General features: G+C 45.4%; 1 protein-coding gene across 3 annotated transcripts in view; it reads right to left on the minus strand.

The window, feature by feature from the left end:
- LOC112220712 (fibroblast growth factor receptor-like 1) overlaps positions 1–18,821 on the minus strand; it is a 66,187-nt gene that overhangs the window by 37,668 nt on the left and 9,698 nt on the right. For all 3 annotated transcript variants that reach the window (XM_024382564.2, XM_024382563.2, XM_042302864.1), the window contains one exon: positions 7,113–7,385. In XM_024382564.2, coding sequence (XP_024238332.1) covers positions 7,113–7,385 — 273 coding nt within the window. The remainder of the gene's footprint in view (positions 1–7,112; positions 7,386–18,821) is intronic.

An 18,821-nucleotide genomic window follows, 5' to 3' on the forward strand; every position in this document is an offset into this window, starting at 1 on the left:
GAGCCCATGAGCTCATGTTGCGCAGCAATTCTATAGGCTATGCAATTGAGCGAGAAAACAGAGTGATGATTTCTATTAAAAAGAGGAGGGTCCCATCAAGGCTCCCGAGTAGGACAGCAGTCTAAGGCACTGCATCTCGGTGCTAGAGGCATCACTACAGACCCTGGTTAGAATCCAGGCTGTATCACAACTAGCCGTGATTGGGAGTCCCATAGGGCGGCGCACAATTGGCACAGCATCGTCCGGGTTAGGGTTTGGCCGGGGTAGGCCGTCATTGTAAATAAGAATTTGTTCTGAACTGACTTGCCTAGTTAAATAAAGGTTCAATTAAAAATAATTCTATAGGCTAGGCCTACTATATTTATTTCTCAACTTTCCTAATATTAAGCACATTGCTTATCTTTACAACAGGAGTATAGCCTACCTGGCTGGCATGAAAATGAACCACGGGAAAAGCGTCCTCCTTACGTTATTTAAGTGCATAGACGACATGTATTTTTTCCCCTACCCCTGCTTTGGTGCATGATAATGGTTCACTCTAAATCAAAACAAATGTCACACATATGTCACACCCTGGTCTTAGTATTTTGTGTTTTCTATTTATTTTGGTCAGGCCAGGGTGTGACATGGGTTATTTTGTGTTGTGTTTATGTATGGGGGTTTTTCGTAGGTTTTGGGATTGTGGCTAGTAGGGGTGTCTAGCATAGTCTATGGCTGCCTGAGGCGGTTCTCAATCAGAGTCAGGTGATTCTCGTTGTCTCTGATTGGGAACCATATTTAGGTAGCCTGGGTTTCACTGTGTGTTTGTGGGTGATTGTTCCTGTCTCTGTGTTAGTTGTCACCAGACAGGCTGTATTAGGTTTTCACGTTCCGTTTGTTGTTTTTGTATTGATCGTGTTTTGTCTTTATTAAACATGTATCGAACTAACCACGCTGCATTTTGGTCCGACTCTCCTTCGACGGAAGAAAGCCGTAACAACATATATTATTTAGCATATGTAAAGACCAGATTAAATAAATAATAGTCTGATGGGTGACAATATTAGCCTATCACTTATGAATTAAATATTATACATATGAAAGATGCCAAGCGTAACGCAATGAAACAATGTCTTTTTTTTGCGACTTTCAAATCATGCACACCTCATGTAGCCTAGCCCATAGGCCTATATGTTTTGATAACATATAGACCTATGGGTTAGGCTATGTTTGGATAAGCCTAAATGCATACATAAGCAGCGCGTGAGTTTCAAGTTTGGGGAAGATAATTTTCACCAAAAAAACACACCTTCATAATAAAAGCATTACATGCATAATTGCATTTGCAGTCACTTTTGATAAATGGTGTTTTCCCGCGAATGGAACATTCACGCAAATAGCCTACTGCTGTGTGCACATTGCTGCTCTTATAATGTAAAGAAAAAACCCAATAGCTTTCTCAACATTTTGAGCTAAACATTCTGATCTGTTGCGTCAGCCACATTGCATAAAAAATTTTTTTGTTGCTAGTGGTTGTATTAATTTGGGATCTATCTGACTTGCCTAGTTAAATAAAGGTAAAAAAATAATAATTCCCAGACTATTTTTGGAATATTGATTTCTCGCACAGAATTGTTCGACTTTTGTATTCATGGTGCCTGAATGGTGCCTGAATGAAGAACATATCCAATAGTACAGTTGTGGCCAAAATATTGAGAATTACTGTCACGTTCTGACCTTTATTTCCTTTGTTTTGTATTTATTTAGTATGGTCAGGGCGTGAGTTGGGTGGGCAGTCTATGTTTGATTTTCTATGATTTGGGATTTCTATGTTTTGGCCTAGTATGGTTCTCAATCAGAGGCAGGTGTCATTAGTTGTCTCTGATTGAGAATCATACTTAGGTAGCCTGGGTTGCACTGTTTGTTTTGTGGGTGATTGTCTATGTTGATGGCTTGTTTCAGCGCAGCTCGCTGCTTCACGGTTGTTATTTTGTTTACTGGTTTTGTATAGTGTTTCAGTGTTTTCTTTATTAAAATTCATGATGAACACATATCACGCCGCATTTTGGTCCTCCGATCCTTCTCGCCTCTCCTATTCAGATGAAGAGGAGGACGACCGTGACAATTACACAAATCTTAATTTCCACAAAGTTTGCTGCTTCAGTGTCTTTTGATATTTTTGTCAGATGTTACTATGGAATACTGAAGTGTAATTACAAGCATTTCATAAGTGTAAGATGCTTCTATTGACAATTAAATGACGTTTGATGCAAAGAGTCAATATTTGTAGTGTTGACACTTCTTTTTCAAGACCTCCGCAATCCGCCCTGGCATGCTGTCAATTAACTTCTGGGCCACATCCTGACTGATGGCAGCCCATTCCTGCATAATCAATGCTTGGAGTTTGTCAGAATGTGTGGCTTTTTGTTTGTCCACCCACCTCTTGAGGATTGACCACAAATTCTCAATGGGATTAAGGTCTGGGGAGTTTCCTGGCCATGGACCCAAAATATTGATGTTTTGTTCCCCGAGCCACTTAGTTATCGCTTTTGCCTTATGGCAAGGTGCTCCATCATGCTGGAAAAGGCATTGTACGTCACCAAACTGTTCCTGGATGGTTGGGAGAACTTACTCTCGGAGGATGTGTTGGTACCATTCTTTATTCATGGCTGTGTTCTTAGGCAAAGTTGTGAGTGAGCCCACTCCCTTGGCTGAGAAGCAACCCCGTACATGAATGGTCTCAGTATGCTTTACTGTTGGCATGACACAGGACTGATGGTAGCACTCACCTTGTCTTCTCCGGACAAGCTTTTTTCCGGATGCCCCAAACAATCGGAAAGGGGATTCATCAGAGAAAATGACTTTACCCCAGTCCTCAGCAGTCCAATCCCTGTACCTTTTGCAGAATATCAGTCTGGCCCTGATGTTTTTCCTGGAGAGAAGTGGCTTCTTTGCTGCCCTTCTTGACACCAGACCATCTTCCAAAAGTCTTCGCCTCACTGTGCATGCAGATGCACTCACGCCTGCCTGCTGCCATTCCTCAGCAAGCTCTGTACTGGTGGTGCCCCAATCCCGCAGCTGAATCAACTATAGGAGATGGTCCTGGTGCTTGCTGGACATTCTTGGGCGCCCTGAAGCCTTCACAATAATTGAACCGCTCTCCTTGAAGTTCTTGATGATCTGATAAATGGTTGATTTAGGTGCAATCTTACTGGCAGCAATATCCTTGCATGTGAAGCCCTTTTTGTGCAAAGCAATGATGACAGCACGTGCTTCCTTGCAGGTAACCATGGTCGACAGAGGAAGAACAATGATTCCAAGCACCACCCTCCTTTTGAAGCGTCCAGTCTGTTATCTGAACTCAATCAGCATTACAGAGTGATCTCCAGCCTTGTCCAATACAGAATCACTGACATGATGTCAGCGGGTCCTTTTGTGGCAGGGCTGAAATGCAGTGGAAATGTTTTTGGGGGATTCAGTTCATTTGCATGGCAAAGAGGGATTTTGCAATTCATCTGATCACTCTTTATAACATTCTGGAGTATATGCAAATTGCCATCATACAAACTGAGGCAGCAGACTTTGTGAAAATGTATATTTGTGTCATTCTCAAAACTTTTGGCCACAACTGTTGATTGACATAGGTTAGTGCTTTTGCTGTTCATTAGGCATACTGATCTTGTTGGCTGAAGAAAAGTAAATGTGGACAGTTCTTCCAATATCTTCAATATGTACCTTGGAATTAGATAAGGACGCACACAGTTGCGTCCCTGATGTGTCTGTCTTCACTTGTAGCCTGTGAGAAAGATCCATGTGAGAGCCATGTGAGTGAGGTGCTTCGGAGCAGGAAGCACTCAGGGAGAAGGGCACAACGCAGCACTCCAGGCCAGGGGCACATAGGCCACTGGCCGCATAAGGCATGTATTTATTTTAGGGTGCATTACGGCCACACAAAGGGGATGCCGCTGGGAAATTCGAGGCATTAGCAAGTGCTTGTCAAATTGTGAATGAGAGACTGATGGAAGAGTGTACAGCCTGCACAAAAACAAAGCAGAGCTCATACCTTTCAATTAAAAAAAAAATCATCATTAGAGTCGCATCATTTGAAAGTTTGGGCATGACCCACATCAACACCATTATCCCAGAAACCCTAGACCCACTCCAATTTGCATACCACCCCAACAGAAGTACAGATGATGCAATCTCAGGAGGCTTTGGGCTTGCACCAGCTGAGTTGGCACAAGTTGATATCAATGATTGAAACCCAGGACTCATTGCTCCCGCTCTCTTTTTTGTTCATTAACACAGGCGGTCCAAGGTGCCGCCACGCCGGACACAGAGTGACCCACCCGTTACCTTTAAATGCATTTCTCCCCTCCCTATTCCCCCCAACCTTTATTAAAGAGCAACTCTGATTTGAGCACCGGGCTGGCAAAGTGGCCCCTTTCTGACTGGAGAAGCCCAGAGGGCCTGGAGGGACTTGGCACTGGCGGACTTCAACAACTATGCTGCTCCAAAAACTGCCCTCTTGGCCCATTATGGGCACAACCTACCAACCTGGGCCCATCGCTTCTACTCCTGGGCCTATGATGTCCACGCCCCGGTAAGACCTTAAATAACCGAGCTGGTTAGACTAACTAAAAGTTGGCTTACCACAGGGGATGGGCCATCAGCAATAGATTGACTGGTAATGGACCAACGTATCTGGGGCCTCCCCACTGACGCAAAGCGCCATGCTGCCCAGAGCAACCCCCCGTCAGTTGACGTCCTGGTCGCTTTATTCGAAAATCACCAAGTTACTTTAGAGATGTTGCGAAGCAGTAGGCCTGAAGTCAAGGCTGAACCAACTAGGGAGACACCTGTTTGAACCCCACTTCAAGACTGACTCCTATTACTGAACGCAGATCACCCGAGGCAGCGACCGCTAGTTAGCGGGGACCAGAAAAGGTGTCACACCTGTGGCCAGGAGGGTGCTGCCCGGGAAACAATGAGTCCCTGCCATGGCCAGTCCCGTAGAGAAGACCACCAGAAGGTGTGACTACCTCACAATCTACTGGGCCCACAAAGCCACTGCAGCCCCCCAGATCCCTGTAAAAATAGGCATTCAGGATAAGGCCACCTTGTTGGACACAGGTAGTATGGTCACTCTCATCAAGCCTCAATTTGCTGCTGACCCCTTAGGGCTGCCCATAACAGTGGCTTGTATGCATGGAAAAGTATGAAAAGTTACCCCACCTGCCACGAGGAAGGTGCAAACCCCTCAAGGTAGCTTTGTGATTGTAGCTGGGGTAGTAAAGAACATCCAGGTAGATGTCCTACTGGGCTAGGCCCAATTTTCCAGAGATTCTGGAGCAGAGGGGTTACAGCCCCTAGGAGAACAGCTTGGGGAAAAGGAGAATGGTTCCCCGATGTAGAAGCGTCATACAAGCCTGTGCTGCTGCTTCCCCACCCATCTCCTCAGACTCTGTGGAGGCCCCAGCCAATCCCCCCTCGGCTCTCCCCAGCACCGACCGAGATAAAGAGAAACCCGGGGAGGAGAACTACCCTGGCAAAATGTTTTCAGAGTTTCCTTTTACGGAGGAGGGAAAGGGAACTTCCCCGGGACAGTTTGGCACTACCCAACTCACCAATCCCAACCTGGAGCAGGCGAGGATGAGAGCTGTCGGTGGAAAACCAGTAGATGGGGTGAGTGAATGTGCCTTTCCAAATTTTGCAGTCAAAAATAATTTATTTGATCAGGTTGTGAAAGTGGGAGACGAAATGGTAGTGCCCAAATTTTACATCTCCAAAGTCCTATACCTAGCACACTCACGTTTGCTTGGAGCACACCTAGGAGTGGAGAAAACCTATGATCGGTTCCTGGCTTGGTTCTACTGGCCCGGAGTGAAGAGGGCTGTCCAGGATTACTGCAGACAGTGTGCGAATGCCAGAAAACAGCCCCAAACGGTAACCTATCAAAATCACTTTACCAGTGATCGAGATCCCTTTCAGTCGGATGGGGATTGCAGAAGAAGTCCTGATCGATAAAGGATCTTGCTTCATGTCCCGGGAAATGAAATGAAATGCATAGGATGTTAAAGGTGAGCCAAATCCGTACTTCTGCGGAGCATCCCCAAACCGATGGGCTTGTGTTAAGGAAAGCCATTGACACAGAAGGTCCAGGTCCAGATAATACTCTTTGTTCTGTTTTCCATCAGAGAGGTCCCACAGGCATCCATAGGATTCTCATCCTTTGAACTCCTGTACGGCAGACGGGCCCGGGCATGCTGGACCTGGCAAAAGAGGCCTGGGAGCAACAACTTTGCCCTCACCAGTCAGTTACTGAATAAGCAGAGGAGATGCGCCACTACATGGCGAGAGTCTAGCCTCTGATGCGGGAACACATGCTCCAGGCTCAGCAGGCCCAAGCCCGGGTCTACAACAGGGGGGCCCGTCTCCGCGAATTCACTCCAGGAGAACTGGTCTTAGTACTCATCCCCAAGGTGGAGGCTCTTTCAACCTGGCCTTAGCCCACCACAAAGAAGCAGGTAAAAACCTTTCTTGTGTTGGTGGGGTATTAACAACGGTTTGTTCTCCAGTTTGCCACGATTGCTGCCCCTCCCCGTAACTTTGGTTTAAGCACCGCAAAGCAGTCTCCGCATGTCTTATTTTATTGTGAATTTCACCTCTGACTCTCCTAGGCTGCCACAGTATGCTATTCTCTTCTAAAATAGACTACATTTTCTTCCTATCACGTTTCTTTAGACCTGTCTGTTCACAGAGAACAATACAGGAGGAGAGATGTAGGGGTATTTCTGTGTCTTATTGTTCAAGTCAAGTTCACTCGTTTCTTAGCCTGGTGTCACGGTGGTGGTGATTCTCCAACAGCATGAATGTGGAAGAGGAGCCATTCCACTGATGAGCATGATATGACTATAACCACTAACCAATGGCAGAGCAGACATGTGTAGTCATACACATATTAGAGACACTTTGCTCCCATCCAGGGAGAGGAGGAGATACTGGACTGTGTGGTAGTGGATGGAAGCCTGGTCTTAGATCTGTTCACTCTGTCTTGCCAAGTCCTATGGTCATTGTCACACCCCAAGACAGCAGATCTGAGATCAGGCTAGGTGGATGGGGAGGGGACTCACCGATGACGATGAGGGTGTAGTTGATGTTGACGCTGCCGAAGCCATTGGTGGCCTTGCAGATGAAGGTGCCTGAGTCCTCGGCCTCCACATCTTTTATGCGCAGTGCCTGCTGCAGCACCCGGAAGCGCATCCAGCCGCTGTGGATGTTGCGGCCGTCCTTGGTCCACATGATGAGGGGTGGCGGGTCGCCCTCCACTGGGCACTGCAGCTTCATGGTGCGCCCGATCCGCACCGTCTGCCGGTGGGCGATCTTCTCTGCCACGCGGGGAGGCCCTGGGACAGGAGAGGGAGATGTAAGAGTGTTACAATGGGATATACAGTATTTTACAGAAAACTGAATCAATCAGTAATATGTAGCTACAGTGTCATACTTCAGGCAGAGATTGGCTGCCATGCAGAACATAACAAAGCAGAGCCTGGTAACGACTATAATCTGAACTGAGATCAAGTTCCAGCCATGAAAACATCAACCTTAAACAGAAGCTGGTGTGTCCTGATTTGAGGATTAGAAAAACAGTGTGTCTGTGAGGAGATGTTAAGATTAAATGAAAGGTGGAGCAGAGAGGGGGAATTTGAGGGGGTGATTTAAAAAAGGGAGAGTATGCATAGGAGAGTGGGAGAAAGGCAGACAGACAGAAAGAAAAGACATAAAGGATTCGTCTTCTTTCATCTCCATTCTCTCCTCTTAAATAAATGTGATACTGGTTATGGATCCCAGCAGTCTAAAACAGATCCATGTGAGCAGCATGTCTGAATCCTGGCTCATCTTTCTGCATAAATCACATCATGCTCATACACAGTAACATTTACACAGAGTTCAGTCCCTGGGCACCAGAGGTTAACAAGCCTTTACTGCCTCGTAACTCACACATCTTGAGCCCTCGTACCATCCAAAGTCAACCTTTTTAATAGCCAAAGTGAAATAAATCTAAGAAAAATGCTAACACTAAGTATTTGACTACAGGACAACTCGTGTTTAATGTGGTTAGTGTTAGCCATCCATAGAGCTAGCTGTGCCGATGTGTGGAGAGAGGCTTTAGTGATGGCTTCTCCAGTCTAAACACTGCATGGCTCACCCGTCGGAGTCTGGAGGCAGGAAATTGATATAGTCACTGTTTATGTCTGTGGGGAAATGGTAACCACCGTACCTTGTCAGCTGGCCACTTCGCCCTCCTCACCTACCGTGCTGTGTCTGGGTGGATCTCATTGGGTTGTTTGTGTGCTGCTCTTACTACTCTGTTTGTGTTTGTGTGTGTGTGTGTGCGCGTGTGCCAGTATCACTACAATGTGCTCCGTGGTTATTTGATTCTTCCTGGGTTAACCCCCCAGAGTAACACTTGCCAGAGCTCCCTATCTCTACCATGCTGTGAGTCATGCTAATGCCCATTAGCGAAAAGCTAATTCCAGATTTGATTCATATGACTGGCATGAAATGCAGTCCAATGAGGCCTTTGATGAGAAACATATGCGGGGAAAAAATCTCAAGCAATACAATGTTTGTTCAGCTTTGACTGTCACCTTCCTATCATGTCCATTCATCCTCAAATCTGTTTCAGACAATCATGTCACAGAAATGGGTATCATGCGTGAATAATCCTAGAGAGAATTCTGGAAAATGTTTAGAGGGGGCACTACCAGTCTTGCCAAGATGATAGGGCTCCACTGTTTTCACAGGAGAGCATGAGAACCGCCATTTTGACGCATGGAGTTTGAAAGTGTGAAAATAAATTAGTCACAGTCAGGAATTCATTGCAGCCATTGAGTTGCTCATACTGAGAGGCTCTGGGGCCCAACAAAACCATATCACATCACCACACGTCCCAGAGATCACAGAAGCACAACCCTGCTTTTCACTCCTCTTTTGCCAAGAGTGAACATACATTAGACACATTTTTGAGGAGCTTTCCTTTACGTTGGAGGGACTGGCTCTAGAATATTTTTGATAATTTTCATTTTTTTTATTTTTTAAACTTTTACCCCTTTTTCGTGATATCCAAATTGGTAGTTACAGTCTTGTCCCATCACTGCAACTCCCCTACGGACTCAGGAGAGAAGAAGGTCGAGGGCCATGTGTCCGCCGAAACACGACCCTGCCAAGCAGCACTGCTTCTTGACACACTGCTCGCTTAACACGGAAGCCAGATGCACAAATGTGTCAGAGGAAACACCGTCCGGCTGGCGAACGAAGGTCAGCTTGCAGACGCCCGGCCCACCACAAGGAGTCGCTAGAGCGGAATGGGACAAGGAAATCCAGGGCCTACCCTAACCGCTGGGTAAATTGTGCGCCGCCTCATGGGTCTCCCGGTCACAGCCGGCTGTGACACAGCCTGGGATCGAACCCGGGGCTGTAGTGAATCCTCAAGCACTGCGATGCAGGGCCTTAGACCACTGGGCCACTCGGGAGGCCCTGGAATAAAAAAAATGTTACCTCTCTCTGTTGGAATGACACAGAAACTACCAAAAACAATTTAATGAGATTGTCTGTGAGTTTAGGATCTGCGTGGATGTGTTTATGTAAATGTCTCTGTGTGTGTGTGTGTGTGTGTGTGTGTGTGTGTGTGTGTGTGTGTGTGTGTGTGTGTGTGTGAGTGATGTGTGAGTGAGTGAGTGAGATAGAGTGAGTGAGTGAGTGAGAGAAAGTTGTAAGAGGGGGAGCAGAGGGAATTGTGCAGGGAGGAAATTGCAGGCTGGACCTTTTAAAACACAATCTGTTTTGTCCATTTCAACCTAAATGCATTACCCTATGCTGCTGCTGCTGGCTCCACTTGGGGATCTAAAGTACCTTAAAGAGGCAGCAGCCCCCTGTTTTCCTCTGTCTCTCAATAGAACTCTCTTTAAGCTGCATACTACCATTTCTCTTTATTCCCTTTCATGGCATACTGGCTTAAGGTATGCAGGGAGGGGGCACGCATGTCTGGAATGTCTACTAATGACAGGAAAGACAACAAAAAGTATAATTCCTTTCGGCTATGTCCGCTGACCAACGTCAACATTGTCAATGAGGTCTGACTGTCCTTGTATCCTTGTGAGTCTGAGCTCTGATCATAGTCTGGAAGAGGAAGAAGAATTACCCAGCAGATACACTGTCTATTGGCCAGTGAGACTAAAAGGGACCTTTGGTCTGAGTCCAATGCACAATATTGTTGCTGGCATGCGTCAGGGCTTGGAGAAGGGGAGTTGGGATCTGTGGAATGCTTTTGATTATTAAGCAGGACTTAGAGCTAATGTGTTCTCTGAGCCAGAGTCTTCACTTTGAGGAGGTCAGGGTGAGCCTGGTGATAACCGATAGGCCTACCACACCATCCTAGACCATAGATTAACCCTACCACGTCACCGTAGACTGTAGGTTAAACCCTACTACATCATCCTAGACCAGGGGTTACCAACGAGGGGTTCTAGGAACCCTGGGGGTACTTGACCTATCCATGGGAGTACTTGAGAAGACTCATGAGTCCATAGCGTTACTGGTAAGACGCACATGAGGGGGTACATCAGAGGTACTCCGGGTAAAGCAAAATTCAGTTGGTGCTACAGTAACCGAAAAAGGTTGGGAACCACAGTCCTAGACCATAGGTTATCCCTACCACACCTTCCTAGACCATAGTTACCCCTACCATAGGTTACAATATGTTATCACGAATAAAAACACAACACTGGAATGAATTGCATGATTTAAATATAATGTTGAACACAGCAATACATTTATGAGATTAACACACTTTTCAAAGATCAGTGAGCGGTAGGGAAAATTTTCAATTTTACAATAGCCAATTTGACAACCTGGATTTTGTTGGGTGACTATAGACATGGGATTCAAAATAGCACTGGTTCCCTAGGCAATGACACTGCGCTCCCCAACTGGCGGTCCACTGGGCCAAATTCGGAAGTTTACATACACCTTAGCCAAATACATTTAAACTCAGTTTTGAACAATTCCTGACATTTAATCCTAGAAAAAATTCCCTGTCTTAGGTCAGTTAGGATCACCACTTTATTTTAAGAATGTGAAATGTCAGAATAATAGTAAAGAGAATGATGTGTTTCAGCTTTTATGTCTATCATCACATTCCCAGTGGGTCAGAAGTTTACATACACTCAAGTAGTATTTGGTAGCATTGCCTTTAAATTGTTTAACTTGGGTCAAATGTTTCGGGTTGCCTTCCACAAGCGTCCTACAATGAGTTGGGTGAATTTTGGCCCATTCCTCCTGACAGAGCTGGTATAACTGAGTCAGGTTTGGAGGCCTCCTTGCTCGCACATGCTTTTTCAGTTCTGCCCACACATTTTCTATAGGATTGAGGTCAGGGCTTTGTGATGGCCACTCCAATACCTTGACTTTGTTGACCTTAAGCCATTTTGCCACAACTTCGGAAGTATGCTTGGGGTCATTGTCCATTTGGAAGACCCATTTGCAACCAAGCTTTTAACTTCCTGACTGATGCCTTGAGATGTTACTTCAAAAAATCCACATCATTTTCCTCCCTCATGATGCCACCTATTTAGTGACCTGCACCAGTCCCTCCTGCAGCAAAGCACCCCCACAACATGATGCTGCCACCCCCATGCTTCACGGTTGGGATTGTGTTCTTCAGTTTGCAAGCCGCCCCCTTTTTCCTCCAAACATAACGATGGTCATTATGGCCAAACAGTTCTATTTTTGTTTCATCAGACCAGAGGACATTTCTCCAAAAAGTACAATCTTTGTCCCCATGTGCAGTTGCAAACCGTAGTCCGGCTTTTTTTATGGCGGTTTTGGAGCAGTGGCTTCTTCCTTGCTGAGCCGCCTTTTAGGTTATGTCAATATCGGACTTGTTTTACTGTGGATACAGATACATTTGTACCTGTTTCTTCCAGCATCTTCACAAGGTCTTTTGCTGTTGTTCTGGGATTGATTTGCACTTTTCGCACCAAAGTACGTTCATCTCTTGGAGATAGAACGCGTCTCCTTCCTGAGCGGTATGATGGCTGTGTGGTCCCAAGGCATTTACCAGTTTGAGTGTGTCAAGAACTAAAACGCTGCTGGGTTTTTCACGCTCAACAGTTTCCTGTGTGTATAACGAATGATCCACCACCCAAAGGACATCCAGCCAACTTGACAACTGTGGCAAGCATTCGAGTCAACATGGGCCATCATCCATGTGGAACGCTTTCTACACCTTGTAGTCCATGCCCCGATGAATCGAGGCTGTTCTGAGGGCAAAAGGAGGTGCAACTCAATGATAATGTTTTAGTCAAATGTTATCTCTGTTTGGGCTTCTTGCAGTCAACTTGCAGTCTACAATTATTTGTAATTATGTTTTGTAATTACTCCTTAGCCCTTAAGGCCCCGTCCTTGATCTACAAAAGCTAAAGAACATATACCCATCCAGGTACTTTTTGCAGGTTTATAGGTGAACTCATGAAATATAAAAAATACAATTCACCACACTGCTGTTCATGATCCCAGGTGATTGTATTGATACAACATTTCAACCCTTAGGTATTAATAAGGCATCAATATCCCAGGTGGGTGTAAAGGCCCTATATAGGGGAATTGCTCACTGACATCACTTCCTTGAGCTCCAAGATCATTGTGACTGTCTGCTGAAGTGGTCCAAGTGAGCAGAGAAAAGATGACAGAGGGGCGAAAGGAAAAGATGATGATTGGGTCTCTAACCTTTACCTTCCCCCAGGGAGGGGAGGAATGAGGGACTGGTGGGATTTCTCATGTTGCCACCATGGGCTTTGCAGAGCCAACAGCAACATACTGTATCTCAGACAGACCAGAACATCGCGCCCAGCCAGCGAGCACTCTTTTTTAGTCTCGCTCTCCCTCCCATCAGAGCAGGCTCCATCCCAAATAGCACCTTAATTTAGTGTACTACTTTTGGCCAGGGCCCATGGCTCTGGTCAAATGCAAAGATGATGGGAATGATGGGGAATGATAGGGAATGATGGTGGAACAATACATTTCAGCACATTTAGTTTCCCAACAGAAAGGCCCATCACAATCGTCAGCTGGTTGGAAAACCAAGACACACATTCTCTCTTTTTTCCACCCATAGCTTTCTAAACACCCCCTGAGAGCCTCATTCTCTCGCTCTTCTTACTCCTTCCTTCCCCATAGCCTAGGGTGACCCGGCAGAGTGATGACTACACATTTAGAGAGACCGCACTGCCTCTCCTTTAGACAGGTAATTTCAACCGCTGTCAATAGGTCAATTGCTCCCAATTGGTAAAGCATAACAGTTAACACTAGCCCGGGGCTGGGAGGTGGATACGTTTACACTAAGCACTGGGAACTTAAATCACAGCCACACTTTCCTCATAATATCACCATTCACACCTTTACTGAAGTGACTTATCTGAAAATAATTTTTCAGAGGTCCTCCTGAATTATAGATTAATAATAATCAGTTGCAATCAACCCACATGGTGTAGTTACTACAGTGCCTCTCTGACCTCTTGACATTTGTTACATGGCAGAAATAAGAGAGAGAGGAGAGGAAGAGAGGGTGGGTGAGAGAGAGGGAGAGAGAGGAATAGAGGTAGAGGGAGAGAAAAAGACATATGAATCCAGCCTGCGTCTCCTTCCCCCTTTAGCAGCCCTGCGGCTCTAGGCTGGTGGAGGGACTCCGTGTTAGCACAGGGTTCTGGGAAAGCCGAGTGGTGTTGGGCACTGAGCGGATCATGTTGCCACACTGACCAGTCAGCAAATTCCATCCTTAAAGTTCCACTCGCTGTTTTGAGAAAAGGGGCGAGGTCTGAGGTCCATGTTTCAGGCAGGCAAAATTAAACATCAGTGCTCCTGTGAAGCTCCACTCCACCATTTTCTTTCTGTCATGATGTGCGCTGTTTGACTGATGCATTATTGATTTGTCTGAGTAAGAATGTTCCGACTGCCTGGTTGTGAAAACAAGACGCCATGTGTCCATGGGATTCATTGGACAAAAAGCCTGGCCATGTCAAAAGAACCACAAGGAGGTCTTTCTCAAAACCAACTCCATTGTCCTAGCTCTGAGTAATGGCAGTGAGTTAACGGAGAACTGGAAGTAATCCAGCCCCCACAATTACCACTTGTTTTGTCCAAAATCTATTCATCTCTATTCATCTTCAAACACACCTGTCTTTTTTAGGGTTAACAAAACAGATTGCAAAATAAAGAAATGTTGCAATCAGACCTGGAACATGCACTGAAAAATCAGTGAAAAAAAGATGAACAGTTTCAGAAGCATTTTAAAAGAGCAACCAAAAAGCCAATATCCTGAGGTAGAGTTTAATGGATAGCATTCTTCCAAAAGGCTATTAAGTATTTTACTGGAACCCAGTCGAAGAAAACTTGGGCCTGAATGACAATTATCCAGACGTATTCGAAGGGAAGGGAGTGATTAAAAAACTACGTAAAATGTGCAGATAATTCCCAGGCCTGTGACCTGGGTATAGGCGGGAGAGGAGCTGGAAAGCTGTGGCAGGAAGAGTGTGTTAAAGGCCACAACTACGATTACACTGCCACTATAGGGGCTTTATACAGTATTTCACAGGGGGTAGCTAAAAATGACCCTCCATGAGTATCGGCCCATCCCCCTCTCAATTTTACTGAGCTGGGAAGCAACTGAACAAACTAATTCCACCCCAACCAACCTTGACCATCGGATTCTACCTATTAATTAATAGGGCAACAGGACTTCACAGGACCAGGGCCACAAAGAGTAACTGTGCTGTGAGTAGGCTACAAATAACCCAAGTATTCTTTCTCCCTAGCCGTGGCCTAGCATGCAAAAGCATATGGAATGTAGAGCAGTAGTAGTGTGCCTATATTCTGAGCAGAGCTCCCCCCCCCCCATATGATGAAGGATGTAAAACAGGAAGCTATAAATGATCAGTGGCTGTACTGCTTTCAACACAATGACATGGCTCCACATATATAGTATTATTTCTGGTATTTCAGGTGTTTGTGCAGAATAAGTTTACATACAGTGTATTCGGAAAGAATACAACTATTCAGACCCCTTGACTTTTTTCACATTTTGTTATGTCACAGCCTTTTTCTAAAATTGATTAAATAGTTTTTTTCCTCATCAATCTACACACAATACCCCATAAAGACAAAGCAAAAACAGGCTCAGAAATTTTTGCAAATGTATAAAAAATAAAATAATGAAATATCACATTTACATAAGTATTCAGATCCTTTACTCAGTACTTATTTGAAGCACCTTTGGCAGCGATTACAGCCTCGAGTCTAATTCGGTAGGACGCTACAAGCTTGGCACACCTTTATTTGTGGAGTTTCTCCTATTCTTCTCTGCAGATCCTCTCAAGCTCTGTCAGGTTGGAGGGGAGCATCGCTGCACAGCTATTTTCAAGTCTCTCCAGAGATGTTCGATTGGGTTCCAGTCCGGACTCTGGCCGGGCCACTCAAGGACATTCAGAGACAAGTCCTGAAGCCATTCCTGTGTTGTCTTGGCTGTGTGCTTAGGGTTATTGTCCTGTTGGAAGGTGAACCTTCGACCCAGTCTGAGGTCCTGAGCGCTCTAGAGCAGGTTTTCAAGATTCTCTGCACTTTGCTCCATTCATTTTCCCTCAATCCTGACTCCCAGTCCCTGCCGCTGAAAAACATCCCAACGGCATGACTCTGCCAGTACCATGCTTCATAGTAGTGATGGTGCCAGCATTCCTCCATTCCACCAAGAGTTCAATCTTGGTTTCATCAGACCAGAGAATCTTGTTTCTCATGTTCTGAGTTCTTAACCAAAAGGTTGCTGGATCGAATCCTGACAAGGTAAAGATCTGCAGTTCTGCCTTTGGACAAGGCAGTTAACCCACTGCTCCCCGGTAGGTTGTCATTGTAATTAAGAATTTGTTCTTAACTGACTTGACTAGCTAAATAAAAGGTTAAAGACAATATATATGTACATAAACGTCCCTTTTTCAGGACCCTGTCTTTCAAAGATAATTCATAAAAATCCATATAACTTTAAACACTTTACAATGAAGATCTGTAAACACTGTTTCCCATGCTTGTTCAATGAACCATAAAGAATTAATAAACATACACCTGTGGAACGGTCATTAAGATACTAACAGCTTACAGATGGTAGGCAATTAAGATCACAGTTATGACAACTTAGGACACTAGAGGCCTTTCTACTGACTCTGAAAAACACCAAAAGAAAGATACCCAGTGTCCCTGCTCATTTGCATGAACGTGCCTTGGGCATGCTGCAAGGAGGCATGAGGACTGCCGATGTGGCAAGGGCAATTAATTGCAATGTCCGTACTGTGAGATGCCCAAGACAGCGCTACAGGGAGACAGGAAAGACAGCTGATCTTCCTCACAGTGGCAGACCACGTGTAACAACACCTGCCCAGGATTGGTATATCCGAACATCACACCTGCGGGACAGGTACAGGATGGCAGCAACAACTACCCGAGTTTCACCAGGAACGCACATTCCTCCATCAGTGCTCAGACTGTCCGCAATAGGCTGAGAGAGGCTGGACAGAGGGCTTGTAGGCCTGTTGTAAGGAAGGTCCTCACCAGACATCACCGGCAACAACATCGCATGTGGGCACAAACCCACCGTCGCTGGACTAGACAGGAACCGGCAAAAAGTGCTCTTCACTGACGAGTCGCGGTTTGGTCTCACCAGGGATGATGGTAGGATTCACGTTTATCGTCGAAGGAATGAGCGTTACACCGAGGCCTGTACTCTGGAACGGGATCGATTTGGAGGTGGAGGGTCCGTCATGGTCTGGGGAGGTGTGTCATAGCATCATTGGACTGAGCTTGTTGTCATTGCAGGCAATCTCAACGCTGTGCATTACAGGGAAGACATCCTCCTCCCTCATGTGGTACCCTTCCTGCAGGCTCATCCTGACATGACCCTCTAGCATGACAATGCCACCAGCCATACTGCTCGTTCTGTGCGTGATTTCCTGCAAGACAGGAATGTCAGTGTTCTGCCATGGCCAGCGAAGAGCCCGGATCTCAATCCCATTGATTACATCTGGGACCTGTTGGATCGGAGGGTGAGGTCTAGGGCGATTCCCCCAAGAAATGTCGGGGAACTTGCAGGTGCCTTGGTAGAAGAGTGGGGTAACATCTCACAGCAAGAACTGGCAAATCTGGTGCAGTCCATGAGGAGGAGATGCACTGCAGCATTTAATGCAGCTGGTGGCCACACCAGATACTGACAGTTACTTTTGATTTTGACTCCACCTTTGTTCAGGGACACATTATTCCATTTCTGTTAGTCATGTCTGTGGAACTTGTTCAGTTTATGTCTCAGTTGTTGAAACTTATTATGGTCATACAAATATTTACTCACTCCAAGTGGGATGTCATGTGTCTTTTACTGAGGAGTGGCTTCCGTCTGGCCACTACCATAAAGGCCTGATTGGTGGAGTGCTGCAGAGATAGTTGTCGTTCTTCTCCGATCTCCACAGAGGAACTCTAGAGCTCTGTCATATTGACCATCGGGTTCTTGGTCACCTCCCTGACCAAAGCCCTTCTCCCCCAATTGCTCAGTTTGGCCGTGCTGCCAGGTCTAGAAAGAGTCTTAGTGGTTCCAAACTTCTTCCATTTAAGAATGATGGAGGCCACTATGTTCTTGGGGACCTTCAATGCTGCAGAAATGTTTTGGTACCCTTCCCCAGATCTGTGCCTCGACACAATCCTGTCTCGGAGCTCTACAGACAATTTGTTTGACCTCATGTCTTGGTTTTTGCTCGGACATACACTGTCAAACTGTGGGACCTTACATAGACAGATGTGCGCCTTTCCAAATCCTGTCCAATCAATTGAACTTACCACAGGTGGACTCCAATCAAATTGTAGAAACATCTCAAGGATGATCAATGGAAACAGGATGCACCTGAGCTCAATTTCTAGTCTCATAGCAAAGGCTCTGAATACTTATGTAAATAAGGTATCTGTTTTTTTATTTTTAATACATTTGCAAAAATGACTAAAACCCTGTTTTCACTCTGTTTTTATGATATATTGTGTGTAGACTGATGAGGAACAAATATAATTTAATCAATTTTAGAATAAGGCAGTAACGTAACAAAATGTGGAAAAAGGGAACAGGGTGTGAATACTTTCCGAATGCACTGTACATGCTACTGAATCACTGCAACAGTGAAAAAAAAGATAGCTGCCATAATGAAAGTGTTATTGAGTGTCTGAAAGTGGGTGGTGGGGGGGGGGGGGTGTCTTTCTCCAAAGACAGAGGCTTGATATCAGGGATGTTAACGTATAACAGCAGCTGCCTCCAGAGGCCTGATAGTGGCTTGGGTTGAGAGCCCGCTGGATCCCACTTCCCCTGGGGCTTATCTGAGAGGCATATGGCTCTCCCGGCTCTGCTCCCACTCCTGATAGGCCAGTAGACTACACCAGCACCTGCCATGGACCTGTCCAGCAATCAAAGGTCAATATCGATTTAGGCATAGACTATTAGACTAGAGCAGCCATACATTTCCCACCATAAAAACAGAGCAAACAGAGTTATTAATAAATTCATAAATCTTACCAGGTATCTTCATCCAAATAGATTTGAGCGATATGGATTTTACATTAGAGGTAGAATCTTGCAAATGGTTGTGTTTTCATATGTATGCAATTAATGTTCGTTGAAATGTATGTTTGTAAATGTTAAGTTGTCTATTGTTTTTATCTATGAATGTTTTTGTATTGTCAAAAAAGTAAATTAAATATTTTTAAAAAAG

The sequence above is a fragment of the Oncorhynchus tshawytscha genome, linkage group LG21 (assembly GCF_018296145.1).
Source record: "Oncorhynchus tshawytscha isolate Ot180627B linkage group LG21, Otsh_v2.0, whole genome shotgun sequence".
In the NCBI taxonomy this organism is placed as follows: domain Eukaryota; kingdom Metazoa; phylum Chordata; class Actinopteri; order Salmoniformes; family Salmonidae; genus Oncorhynchus; species Oncorhynchus tshawytscha.